Source organism: Tiliqua scincoides, chromosome 7, assembly GCF_035046505.1.
Source record: "Tiliqua scincoides isolate rTilSci1 chromosome 7, rTilSci1.hap2, whole genome shotgun sequence".
Classification (NCBI taxonomy): Eukaryota; Metazoa; Chordata; class Lepidosauria; order Squamata; family Scincidae; genus Tiliqua; species Tiliqua scincoides.
In genome coordinates, this window is record NC_089827.1 from 24651593 (window position 1) to 24665721 (window position 14129).

Sequence of the window (14129 nt, forward strand, 5' to 3'; positions counted from 1 at the left end):
AAGGATTCTCATGGGCTCCAGACATGGGCTCAACATGAAAAACAAAACCACGGATTACAACCCCGCAGATAAGGACAGCCCACTATATAGGATTTTAGTAAAGTATCACTTTAAAGCAGCATAAACTTCCCATCCCCGTGTAACCATATACATAGTTTTTCTATGACATGGAGCAGTTCATACATTTTGTGACTACAAAGTAAGAATTAACCCTACTGGCATCACAAGAAAGGAAATGAAGAGGAAAATGTAAGACACTGAACTTTTCCCTGTACCATTCATCTCGGCAGAAAGTTATTATGACAAAGTATTTTTGTTGGTGATAGGAACTGACAATATATCCAAAAGCATTTTCAGATGAGATTATGAAAATATCAACACTAGAAAGAGGACTGTGGATGAGAAGTCGTTTTGATTGCTGGTTGGCAAGGAGTTCCCAGAGGAGTTATGCTAATAGAAAATGTCAGTTCTACAACTGATGGCTATATTAAAGACGTAGCAACCCCTTTCTCTTAAACTCACCACATTTTTAAAAAGTTACACAAGCCCTTTTTTCCATTTAGAAAATTAGAAGACTTTTATCTGAAAAGTGACACATGTACAATTGAATTTTCACAGCATAACTGGATGAATGGATCTATAAAAAGGAGCATCCTATAAAAAATGTATAAAAAGGACGTATAAAATGGTTGTATAAAAAAGAACTTTTGTCTGTAGCTAACACAAGTCTGAGGAGAGAAAAGGGGCAGGCAAACTGCTGATGGGGGCATAGGATCCAGTGTACACCATCGCCATTGGATCCACCCCCCCACATCCTCCCCACCCCTTCTTCTTTCATTCTCCCTGCCCAGTTTCACCCCTCTCCCCCCTCCCACTCCTGCTGCTGTCTTACCTGGGGATGAAACTGTGACCCCAGGCACACCATAGAGGTCCAAGCCTAGGTAGTAACATCCACCTATCAGGCCCATCCTCTAGCAGAAGGTCATTGGCATGGCAGGTTTTTTTCACCAGAGGTGCTTAACTAACCTTTAAGACTGTCATTGAAAATTAAATACGATGTGGTCATTTTTACCAATAGCTACCAAATTGAATTATTCTCAGTGGCAAATACAGTAACTGCCCATATCATTGAGTTAAAACTTCATCTGTTTCCAGAGAACTTTCCTAGAGATATAGAAATATATATTTACCTAAAATATGACACCTAAGTATGCGAAATAAAATGTAGCTATTGAAACTTTAAAATTAGGTTTCAGTATTTTTATATCAAAGCAAGGAAAGCAGTATTGCTTATTTAAATGTCTGGAAAAATTTATTTCACCTTTAATTCCACGTTTTCCTATTCAGAGCAAGTGCCGCCCAGGACTGGTTTTCGAATGGATTCCTCTGGCAAGTATTCTTCAGCCTTCATTGTGCTGTAATGTAACTGTTCTCCATTTTATGTTGAAGTGACTGTGCTTCCTTCAATCATGGCTCAGGGGCATGGTCAGTCATGAGTGTCCAATCACCATTCTGCATAATGTAGCTTCTTATTTCTGTACTTAACAAGATAGGGAGTTTTCATCTAATATGCACTCATTGTGAGGTGGAATGAGCATTCCTTTTTTTAACCCTTTCAAATAACATACACATGAATATGTTTAACCATTGTTACTGTTCATTCACATTAGATTAGTAATTTTAAATACATGTCAGAGGATTATTGTAATCTTATTTAGACTTAAATTTCTACATAAATTTGAAAAAGGTTATGTGGATCCAGATGATCCCCCTTTCTATAAACTTCACCATCTTGAATAAGGAAGAAAGAAATTCTTGAAATGTTGGTACCAAACAGTAACTACACTCAGATGGGATTAAAGTTAAGATCAATATCCAGAAAATACTTAGATATATAAATAACTTCAAATTGTAATCCTATGCACCCTTACCTGATAATAAGACCTACTGAACACAGTGGGACTTACTTCCAAATTAACCTGCATAGGTTTGTGCTATTACCTACATTAGGAAGTGTAGAAAACAAGACAAATTGTTTTAAAGGGACAACAGAATAAGCGAAGGCTACTGCCCTTATTTCTGGCAGGACTCTTGCTGTCCTTAATAGCTGTGTAGTAGACAGATGTTCAACTGTTGAAGTGCTTTGTTGTTCCTTTGTTGCATGTCCACTCTGGGAAAAGTGACACTAGTTGACTTTCTTCTTTCCAGATACCTGCTAACAAACCACAAATACTACCAAAAGTTGGCAGTCCTTATGCAACTCTACCGTTAGCCTCAAACTTTCATCTAGTGGAGACAGTGGTTCTTCGTTTACATTTACAGGCAGAATGTATAAAATTATGTATGGTGTGGGGAGAGAGAGAAATTCTTCTGTCTCTCACACAACATTAGAACCAGAGGACATTCAGTGAAACTGATTGTCTGGAGATTTAGGACAGGTCAAAGGATGTAGTTATTCACAAGACAAATATGAGGGAATAATCTCTTCTTAAGGTCACTTACTACTGTATGACACTGGTAGTGTGTAACCACTGTGTCATGCAAACTATAATCCCTGCCTGTGCTAGGATCTTTGTTTCTCTGTTCTCTCCCCCCACCCCCACCCCAGGAAACTGAACAACCATAGGAATCCTCACTTTTTTTTTTTTTTGCAAGGCTCTCTACTTTTAATTCAAATTCAGACAAGATTCAAATGTTGACATGTATAACTTCAGTGTTTGTAATTTCATTCTGTGTGAAAGATTAATTCACTGTTCCACTGGTGAGAATGCCATCCATAAAAAAACAGATCTTTGCAATGATCAGTGAAATGATTTTGGTTTTTACTGTTCATTAATTTAAATTGAAAGGGCTGCATTTTCTTATGCAAAGGACTGCTATCATAACCTTGCTATTATTTATTAATAATATCCCAAATTGCACATACACTGAAAAAGGCCATCACATACGCTGAAAAAGGCCATCATCTGACATTTAAACCAAGGTCCCAGTACTGCCCTTTATTACTGAGTAGCTTTAAAGTATCACTTTTTAAAAATGCAGTGCCAAAGCTAGGCCTCTAGCCATTTGTGATGTAATATTTTTTTATCCAGAAGTGACTGTTTAGAATTATTCTTGTGAAGCAGCACAAGTTGAAAGCTTGCCATTGAAATTTTTTTTTGGGGGGGGGGGGGACATATGCCACCTGAAAGCAAGATTCCTTTTTACTCCTGCTTGTAAATCTTTCCTGAAAAATTGATGTGAATTTTCTTTGAGACAGGTTCTCTCCGGGCCAACCCTATTTTCCTGTAGTAGCATCGCATAGGAATAGTTAATTATCAGGTAGAAGAACCCTGCCAGCACAGAAATGCTAGAAATGAACATAGGGTGCTCTTTTGTTAGTTTCAGGGTATCAGGATGTTCCAAGAATAGGCTTCAAGGAATTCATTCACGTTTAAGAGAGTGGACTGTCATGCAACATAGAGGTACCAAATAATCACTGTTTAAAAAACAGGGAGTTTGTGTAATACCCGGCCTTCTCCTAGATTGTGCTTCCCAAAGCTGTAACACAGAAACAAATTTTAACCATTTTTCTTTGAAATAAAGTTCTTGTAGAAGGTATCTTAATAAATGTAACTAAGGCCATTCCATAGTAGTTAGGTAGGAATCACTGCATATTGAATGGTAGTTTATATTTGCCAAAATGGATGGTAAGCTTTGAGTTGTTCTATTGTATAATAAAATCAATCTCACACATTTTGTGACTGGCCTCTCATTGGCCATTTTGTGACTGACCCCCCCCCCCCGCCCACCTAACCCTTGTGATATTGACCACCATTCCTCATAATTTCTGCAGTGCCCACAAACAACATGAGGTCGAGGGCCCCTGTCTGCACATTCAGCAACATCATGTGGTAGAGTTGTTTTTGGATTGTAACATTTCTCAATAAATGTTTTTTATTTACTGCCACATCTTTGAATGCCTCCCATGCAAGAAAGCTCCCTACATGTGGAAAATTAGCATATTAGGAAAAGGTCTAGGATAAAATATTTCTCTGAGAGATTTCAACATGCAGACTCACACCTGCAATCTGATGTGGTACAAGGACTGTACCACATCACATTACTGAACAAGTTGTTCTGCTAGCAGAGTTGTGAGTCAATTATTAGATGGAATTTGTTGGTCTATGAATGTTAAGATTGGTCTGAAGAATGATTCTCTGTTGAAAAAATATTCTACTTCCCAGCAATTTTTCCTCCTAGAAGCTTATTTCAACATCACTGAAATAATCCCATTGTCTAAAACAAACATCAAGTTGGTACACCAGCATTGCAATTCAGTGCACACATCCTGTGGCCTGATCACTTGTCTGACATTTTCACTGCACATATAAAATTGTTCATGTTTTAAAGCACTTCAAGAGCATTCAAAGGAACTCCACAATAGTTCAGGGCCAAAACTCGCAAAAGCAGACCTGCATGGTTAAATCCAGATCTGCCACAGTCAATTTGAAAGTGGGCTGTATGGGCAAAAGACATAAACCGTCTTCCTATCTGCATCATACTTCCCTGTAGTTGTCTACTCAAGCACTGTTTCCCTAGCCAAGATCAGAGCCAGGCTGAGAGAAACGTTCCTGGGAAGAAGCTGTGGGGGAGATAAGTAGCAGTGTGGATGGAGTTTTCACCAACCTCTGTCCATATGTCCCTTTTGCTGCTAAAACCAGACTACACCTACATCCACTTACATGATTTAGGGCAGACCCAGTTTTTAAGCACATAGATTTGTCCACCATTGCATCTAGTTTGACTCTGTCAGTCACAGATTTTAAGAGATGGCAATAATGACAGTGAACATGAGCCTTGTTAACAGAGATTGTGCAAAATAGTTTATGTCCTGGCTCATTATTTCAGGGGGATGGAAAAAATCTGACGATGCAGGTCGTGTACTTTATTTCATAGATTCAGTGTGGGAAGTAGATGATGCTCCAGCCCACATCTCAAGACCGGACAGTCAAGGCGAGAAAGCTATCCACTCTGCCATATATTAACTGACTTGTCATACCTTGATTTGCATTTTCCATTACAGAAATCCAAAATCTGCAGCAGGTGTCATATTACTGAACACCATTATAGACATCCCTAATGGTGGACATGTAATAGAAAAGGAGAATCGGAGAAGTCTATATGTTGTTGCAGGCAATGCTGGGTGAAGGGCCTAGAGCTACAAAATAGACACTTTAGAACAAAATGGCATTTAAAGCAATGTTAGCTGCAGCAACTTTGTCCCCTGCGTATTTTCTACATTGCCTGCCCAAACCATGACATAAAAAGTATTCACACCACTTAAACACTGTGATGAATTCATATTGTGCAACATGGACAATCTGCCCTGTAAAAATAGGCAACTTCATATTCAAGTATTTGTGTCTTCTGCCTCTGTGCATTCAACACATGGTGTCTCCTTTTCATTTGCATTGACTCTGGTGGAACTGTCGTGTCTCATTTAATTAACTAAACACTGGGAAGCTAAGTTTCTTATTTTAAAAAAAGCCCCAACCATACTGCATCTCAATAAGGTCTTATTTTAAACCAGGTCCTGATTACAAGGAATTAGATGTTCATCTTCGAAGAATGGAATCTGGTTTTGGCTTCAGAATTCTTGGAGGAGATGAACCTGGACAGCCAGTGAGTTGTTGTTTCGTGACTTTCCTCTTTATAGCTGCAGTATCTTTGTAACTGTCAGAAAAATATCACTTCCTATAATGGTCATATTGGAATGGCACTTTTTCTTGTTCAGGCATTGACAATGACAGGTCTCGCAAGCTATCAGCATCTCTATCTAAAAGCTGTCATTGTGAATCAGTCTGTATAAGAGTATACTGTCCAACCTTTTACACGGCTTGGTTTTTCTTGGCATCTCTCAATTATTGACTTGCAGGACATGATTGGCTTCTGTAGGAGATCAAGGCCTTGCTTGAACGCAAAAAGAATTGTGTTCCAGCTTTGTAGGAATGACTGCCAGTCAGCTCTGAGAAATGCTTGCTGAGGAAGTATAATCACTCTGAAATTTGAAGCGAGTCTTAATATTTTTCGTTCTTGGAAAACATTCTGCACACATCCTGATCCGATACACATTGCTTCATGAAATGCACAGCCTAATGACTTCCATTAGTCATATACCAAAAGACCATGGTATCAAAATAGAAATATGATGCTTTCAATCCCCTTGCTATTTCTCCTGAATGAGCAATAGGTTTAAGGTCTTATGACTTACAGTGCATCAAACATGGAAAAGAGAACATTACTCTTCTTTTTTTTTCGACAGTGGCATATTCTGCATGTATTTTTAGCTTTTATGTCTCAAGACAGAATAAGAAAAGTTAGAATAAGACTTTGGACATGACTGAATCCAGCGGGGACACAAAGCAGCTGTGTTTTTTGTGCTTTGCAGTGTTTTGTCATATCTAAAGTAGCCTCACAATATCTCCTTCTCCCTCCTTCGATGAAGAGACACAAGCTGAGTCCACCTGTGCAACTGACTGAGGATAATGACAACTGAATTTTATTAATTTATTTAAAATATTTATACCCTTCTTTCTGCTCCCAATAAGGTAGCACTTAAGGCAACTAACAACTTGCATCAAAATGAATCCGGACTAATCACAGCAAAAACAAAGATACAGACATTCCCCAATATCCACAGAAGTTCTGTTCCAGACATGCCATGTATACTGGGGATCTGTGGATACTGGGGTTGCCCTTTAAAAAGATAGGGAAAATGAAGGAGTATGCTAAAAATAGCTGTTTATCATAGTGCAACATAACTCTTGCATTTTTAGGACTGTAGACAATCTTCCTAGCTGCCTGTAGCCTCTTCCTGGTCACACCGACACTACTCCTTTAACTCAGTCTCACCCCAAAGTGCATTGCAATGCATTCCTGGTTGCGATGCATTCTGTGATGACATGTGCAGCACAATCCTATCTTGCGCTGGAACAGGCAGCCCAGGAGGCCTGTGCTGTATCCAGCACAAGATAGGGGCCCAAAGTGGCTCAGCGGGGGGCAAGGGGAAACTCTTCCCCTTACCCCTCGGTAAGCCACCACAGCCCCAATGGATCTCCTCGGACTTGCGCCACCTCCAGAGGTGGCATAAGTCAGAGGAGAGCGGAGTAGCTTGTAGCCACCCTGTGCTACTCGGGAACGGGGTTAGGACCCGGCATAACTGCCAGGTCCCAGCCCTGCCTCCTGTCACCTGCCCATACACACGACCACCATCCACCTGCCCTCCCCCCACACCTGAACTCCCCGGCCTCCCCAGGCCCTTGCATCAGCCGAGCTTAGCCGATGCAACCCTTCGAACCAGAGTCAGTGCAGAGGCTGGATTCAGCTTCCGTGGACCGGTGCATGTCTTTGCACTGGCCCAGCCAACTCTAGAGGAGGTGCAAACAAAGGGACTTGCACCAGTCCAAGGCACATTCTGGAATGCACCCTGAGTGAAAGGAGGAGCCTCGGCATCATCAGGAAGAGGCTGCAGGCTGCTCAGAATACTGACTGCAGCCCTGAAATTACAGTGGTGTAATTTCGCTGTGCTATGGTAAACAGAGCTATTTTTAGTGTACTTTCATTTCCCCTATCTTTTAAAAGGGCCTCCCCAGTATCCACGGAACTGCTGATAACTGAAACTGCGGATACCAGGGTACACCTGTACAAGCAAAAAAAACAATCGGCAATGAAAAGCAGCATAACGGACAATCACAGGGCAGCAAAGAAACCAGAATTAAACACACTGGCAGCTAAACTCTAAACCCCAAAGGCTAAACAAAGTTCATGGCTCTTCAACAGCTATCAGAATGCTGGCAGAGGAGGTGAAATCAGTCTCCAAGGGCAGGGAGTTTCACAAACCAGTTGCTATCATAGAAAAGGCCCTCTTGTGCATTATTCCGCTTGAGCCCCTGTTGGTGGCAGAATACATGAGGGGGCCTCATCAACTGATCACAGTGAATGAGCATTTCCAATTGAAGGTGTTCCTTCAAGTATGAATATACCCCCTTTTCTCCCAAAATCAAGTGGTCAAAGTAATGTGCATAGTAGAAGGAATGAGAAAAGCTTTCCCTGTTGCAGAGATGCTCACAGTCTAAACAAGGACACCTTGTTTAGCAATGTGCGAGGCCAGCAAGCAGCTCCTGGGAGGAATGCTGTGCTACAGTGAATGGGAACTGCATGTCATTTTAAACATGTGGCTGCCATCCATTTTATGATGCAGTCGTCCTAAGGACCGGGTCACACCTATGTGTTCATCACATGTTGACTGGCACATATGAATAAACCATCACACACAACAAAACACCACATATAGAACATTCATGTTCACTCTCACCAGTTCAATGTTTTCAGTAGAGGTGGCTCACAAATGCATCTCTGACATATTCAAAGTGGCCAATCATGCAGCATGTGGTGATTAGCAACCCAAAAGACCAGGTCCAGGTGAAGCCTGGCCCAAGCTAGCTCCAAATTTGCTGTATGTGTGTGCACACATGACTGCCTTTCACACCCAGCAATGGAAGCTTTTAGTGTGTTTTTCCTTTCCTTCAGTACCACTGGAGAAAGAGATGGGCAGCGGCTACCCAAATCTGTCTCCCACTGTCTTTCAGCGAGTGGTGAAAGAATCAGAGAGCCAACGGAAGTGTCTTAGGGCCCAATCCTATCCAACTTTCCAGCGCTGATGCAGCTGTGTCAATGGGGCATGCACTGTATCCTGTAAGAGGGCCTCCACAAAGTAAGAAAACATTTGTTCCCTTAATAAAATTCATTTTTGGGTTCTTAGGCCAGGTTCAAATGTTTTGAAAGGTTTCCCAATGTTTTGCACCAGCTATGTGGGGCTTTCTCAAGGTGGGAGTACTCAGATGGGAGTAAGCTCTGTTGGAGGCAGGTGCATTTACCTCTGCTTAGGGCTCTTTTGAGCTTTTAGCTAGAATACTTGCTGTATTTTTTAGTTTATGAGGCAGTAGGGTATGTCACTTCTTTCTGAGTTTGGGTGTTAGTGTCGTTATTTAATTCCCTTGAGAAAGCTCCACATGGGTGAAACGCTGGGAAACCTTTCAAACTTTCTGAACATGGCCTAAGAACCCAAAAACAAATTTCCTTTCTGGTGACAATTCTGGCTGCAGAAGCCTCAGTGCGTACATTTGTTCCCTTACCTTGGGGCTGCATTGCAGCTGCATTAGCTTTGGAAAGTTGGATAGGATTAGGTTTTTAGTGAGCAATGGACTGGAGGAGGGTTGTGGGGAAAAATAGGGTGTAATGCACTCCTCATCAATTCACTGCTCCCCCTAACTCAGTGCTTGCTGTCAGTATTTCAGTTGGCATTATGGGTGAACCAGCCCTCAAGGACCTGATTTGAATATTTCATTTTACTGTTGTTGTTTTTCTCTCTTACTATAAACTTACCACTAGCAGAAATAGCACAATGTGCGAGCAAGAAATTTCACCAACTTCCAGGCTCCTATTACATTTAGTCCATATGATCAACCACTAGGATGCCAACACTGAACTCCAAATGAATTCCCAGTTCAGTAAACTACCTGAGCAGATGTTCAGAAGAAGAAAGATGCAGGATGAATTGTGTGATCTAAAATTAGATACAGGACTTTGTAGAACAAAGATTTCCTCTCTACAGGAGCTAACCATTCTTTAATAGCACAAATCGTTAATCAACGCCATACAACAAGAAATCTGCCATCCCATCAAGCTGCACATGGTGTGCAAAATGAACCATATCAGGCCATTGTAACTGCCTTATCACAAAGTCCTTCTTGCAGTTTCCACATTGACTATCTTATCCCTTATTAAATTACAGTGCTGAAAAATGCCGTTGCTCCCCCAGGTGCATGCTTTCACTATTGTGGATAAATCCCATTTGAAAGCAAATATACAGCTTTATCCTAAATGTATTGGTGCCTGCAGTTCATTTAATCATTTCAGATGCCTTAATAATACAATCATTCATATTTTAAAATATTAGGAGGGTGTCCTCCACAAGAATTTAGCCAGAACTGTTAATTCTTATCATATTCATTGCTGTTCCGATTGTTAATCTCATTATTTCTTTAGAATAATTTTAACTATAATTAGTACAAATTGCTACAGTTAACTGCAGATGGTTATGGACCTGTCTCCCTGGCTTATCTGAGGCATTCTAGGAGTAGCATCCTGAAACTCTCTCTGGAACAACCTCCTCCTCCTCCTCCTCCTCTCCAGAAACATGTTGAGATCTCTTTGGTGGTTTTTTTCATTTGCATTTATGTTAGTAAGATTAGTTTTGCTTTACTATATAGATTCTAATTGGTGCAGTAATTGCCATGGGCTCAGCAGACAGAGATGGTCGCCTACATCCTGGTGATGAGCTGGTCTATGTAGATGGAATTCCAGTGGCTGGAAAAACCCACCGATACGTGATTGATCTCATGCATAACGCAGCTCGAAATGGGCAAGTGAATCTAACTGTGAGAAGAAAGGTGCACCCCACAGGTATGATAAAAGGACATTCTCAGACACTCCCTTGGCCATTTCTCTCCAAGGGGGTATATTGTTTTGAATGCTTTCACTTCAATTGTGCATTCACCATTTTCACGTCTAATCCGTGAAGCAATTATTTTATTTTTGTTATTGTTTTAAAATGTAAAATTACAAATCAGGAAGGTTTTCTAAAAGAACAAACGTCAAGTATGGTTTATTGAGGACTGAGACACAGCCAAGTACAAATCACACGTAAAGAGTTTTGACGGGGCGAAATAAAACTCTAATATTCAAAGAAATGGTTGCTTTCAAAGAGAGCATCAAAAATATTTGTGTTCCAGCATTGCCTTTCAGTGCTTGTGACATAAATGCTAAACCGTTTTATTTCTTATCTAGAGTGCCGGAAAATAAAACTGACCCAGAACTGTAATGATCATGAGTCACTTTGTGTGTGTACTATGTTCTACTGTTCTGCCAACCACCACACTTGCCTTTGCTTGGGCACAGTGTCTTGTTGACATCTGCGTTGTGGCCAGTGCAATGTAGGTCAATATCTAGACCGTTAGGACTTCAGGGCAAGAAGTCTTTTCAGGAGTTTTCAGTTATACTCACTCAGCAGCATGGTACAAAAATCTTTTAGCACTAACCAAACAAGAATTACACACACCATATCTAAATTATAACCAATTAGCATTATACAAAAAAATCTAAGGCTGCAATCCTAACCACACTTTCCTGAGAGTAAGCCCCATTGAACAAAATAGGACCTACTTCTGAGTAGACCTGGTTAGGATTGCGCCCTAAATCTTACAGAATGGCTTTGGCCTTATCAATCTGAGGCATCATTATTAGAGCTTTGTTTTCTGACGCAATACCTTAAATCACAGTTTTCTAATTGAGATTCTTCTTACCCATCTGTTTGGTTTGTTGCTAGTTTTCAGTTCAGTGGCAGAGGACATGCTTTCAGTGGCATAACCAGGCTGGGATTGCCTGATTGTTTTCAGGGCTTTCTGCTGTGAAGTGCGCAGCACTCACCATCTGGTGAGGCCCTCCCACCCGCACCTCTGTTTGACTCAGAATCAGTGATGTAGGGTGACACAATGACACAGGGGTGACATGACAGCATCATCATGTCAGCCCAACTTAGGCACCAGCTTGCCAGGTAACGTCCTTTCATGCTTTGCTTGCCAGAGGTCACAGGTTCAATTTCTGACATCTCAAGGTAGGTCTGGGAAGACAAATCTGGATGGAATCCTAGAGAGCTGCTGCACATCACCTCGTTGACAGTAGCTAGACCACTGGTATGATTCAATACAAGGCAGCTTCCTCTAGATTCATAATGTGATATCTCAACATTGTAAGCCATGTCATGCGGCAACAAACCAAATATTCAGGAGTGAACTACACTCAGTATCAGTCTCTGACAAGTGTTCCCAGATGTTGCATGTGGTGTCAAGTACCTGTTTGTCACAATCACATTTTGTATTTTTATGTCGATGCCTAAAAATGTAGTGAGAATAGAAAAGCCTCATGCAAATCTCATTTATCACTTGTTCACTTTACTGAGCAAATTAGAATAAAGACATGTCTTCAAAACCCTCATGTTTTACTCCTTTCCATTCAATTAAGAACTATTTTCCTGCCACTATTTACTTCTTTACCTTTGCCTTTTTTTCCTACAAACCTTACCAGACCCCAAGCCTCATATTCCGAACTCCCTCTCATTGTTCACAGTGATGTCTTTCCAAGTTGATGCAGCCCCACATCCTGTTGTCAGCTCCGTCACAATCTCCCCTGTTTGGGGTCTGACATTCTTCTGTTGCCCATTGTAGACTCCTGGAGTCAGAAAAATTCTCTCCAACCGGGTGCAACGCCCCCAAGCAGCTCCCCAAACCCTAGGAAAATGGCCAGTAACCAAGGTAATACACATAGTGCTGGATAATTAATTCCCACAGGAAATTAATTATGCTTCTGCCTCTAAACCCTTATGTAGGCTTTCATTAGTTGCTGGCTCTTGTGGGAAATTACATTCTTCCGACCTAGAATATTTAGTAGAAGATTCTCTTTGGTTGTAGATCTCAGTCATTCCATTGTCGTAAACCAGGGGTGCCCAAACCCCGACCCTGGGGCCACTTGCGGCCCTCAGGGTCTCCCAATGTGGCCCCCAGGGAGACCCCAGTCTCCAATGAGCCTCTGGCCCTCCAGAAACTTGCTGGAGCCTGCACTGGCCCGACACAACTGCTCTCAGCGTGAAGGCAACTGTTTGACCACTCCCGTAAGCTGTACACTCCCTCCGCTGCTTGCTGTTTCACATCTGTGATGCAGTAGCGGCAGCAAAGAAAAGGCCAGCCTTGCTTTGTGCAAGGCCTTTTATAGGCTTTGAGCTAGTGCAAGACCTTCATTCATTCATATAAGTTCCACCTCTAGTATATTAATTTATGTAAACTTATGTAAATTTATTCAAATTTTAAATGTAAATTAATTCTTTTTTTCCCTGGCCCCCGACACAGTGTCAGAGAAATGATGTGGCCCTCCTGCCAAAAACTTTGGACACCCCTGTTGTAAACTAAAATTCAAGTGATGAGCCACATCCATGGCAACCTTTGTTTTGGAACCTGAGACCAGAATTTAGAGAAAGTTCTGGAAAAAATTTCCCCACGTGCCATTATTAGCAGAGTGGCTATCAATAACTGCCAGGTAGTGTGAAATTCATGCTGTGTTGTCCCCAGTTCCAAATCTCTTTCACTACTGTGCTGTTTTTAGTTCCTATCTGAACAGTTCTTTCCCCAGTAGAAGTTCCAGTCCAAGACTTTCTAGTTTTTGAGGCCAAATGCTACCAGACAACACACCAGCCATGACCTCTGCTGCTGTTCCTCTCACTTCCTAGATTTGAAAAAGGAAAAGGGGACTGGAGTAGAAGAGGAATGGAGTCAAGGACAGGAGAGTAGTGTGGTTCCCAAACTTTTAGAAGCCCTAGAGGCTGCTGCCTGGTTTATAAATCCTCAGGGGTGTGGCTATAATGGTGATTGGGCAGCAGTGCTCCCTCGCCAAGCAGAAGCTTGTTTAATCCTTGATGAATGTAGCCTAATGTGCCCTGTCAGTTTTGCAACCGGAGAAAAATTGGGTCATGACCCACTGGTGGGTCCCAGACCAACAGTTTGAGAACCTGTCACTCTCCTCTTCACTTCCTCTTTTGCTCCATTTCCCCTTCTTTTTTGAATCCAGAGTGTGAGCAGAGGAAAAGCATTGGAGGCAGGTGTCCCTGTCAATCCCCTACTTGGAACAATGGTCTCAGATGACCTCATGGACAAAAGAAGCCCTCAGAAACACAAATTGACATTAGCTGGAGGACACATATCACTGTTGCTGTTGCACAGTGGCAGGCACACAGTTCAGCTGGTATCATTATAGTGCAAAACATTTCACCATAATCCACCAGACAAACAATTTGGAGCTGGTTGAGGGCATCTTAGCAAGCAGATAGTTGAGCTGTGTGTGCTGGACTGATGGATTGATTGTGACAGGCTGAAGAAAATAATATATGAATGTTTAGATGGCACATGGGTGAATGGTATAGATTGTGAGGGTGTAGAAAGCATTTTTTAGGTGCAGCAATTAGTCCTTTGGTCTGAAGT

At 41.6% G+C, this 14129-nt stretch overlaps 1 protein-coding gene across 1 annotated transcript in view; it reads left to right on the forward strand.

Annotated features, from left to right (window-relative positions):
• MAGI2 (membrane associated guanylate kinase, WW and PDZ domain containing 2) overlaps positions 1-14129 on the forward strand; it is a 747493-nt gene that overhangs the window by 669454 nt on the left and 63910 nt on the right. Inside the window, exons 14-16 of the mRNA XM_066633432.1 lie at positions 1348-1389; positions 5573-5664; positions 10314-10506. Of these exons, the coding sequence (XP_066489529.1) occupies positions 1348-1389; positions 5573-5664; positions 10314-10506 (327 nt within the window). The remainder of the gene's footprint in view (positions 1-1347; positions 1390-5572; positions 5665-10313; positions 10507-14129) is intronic.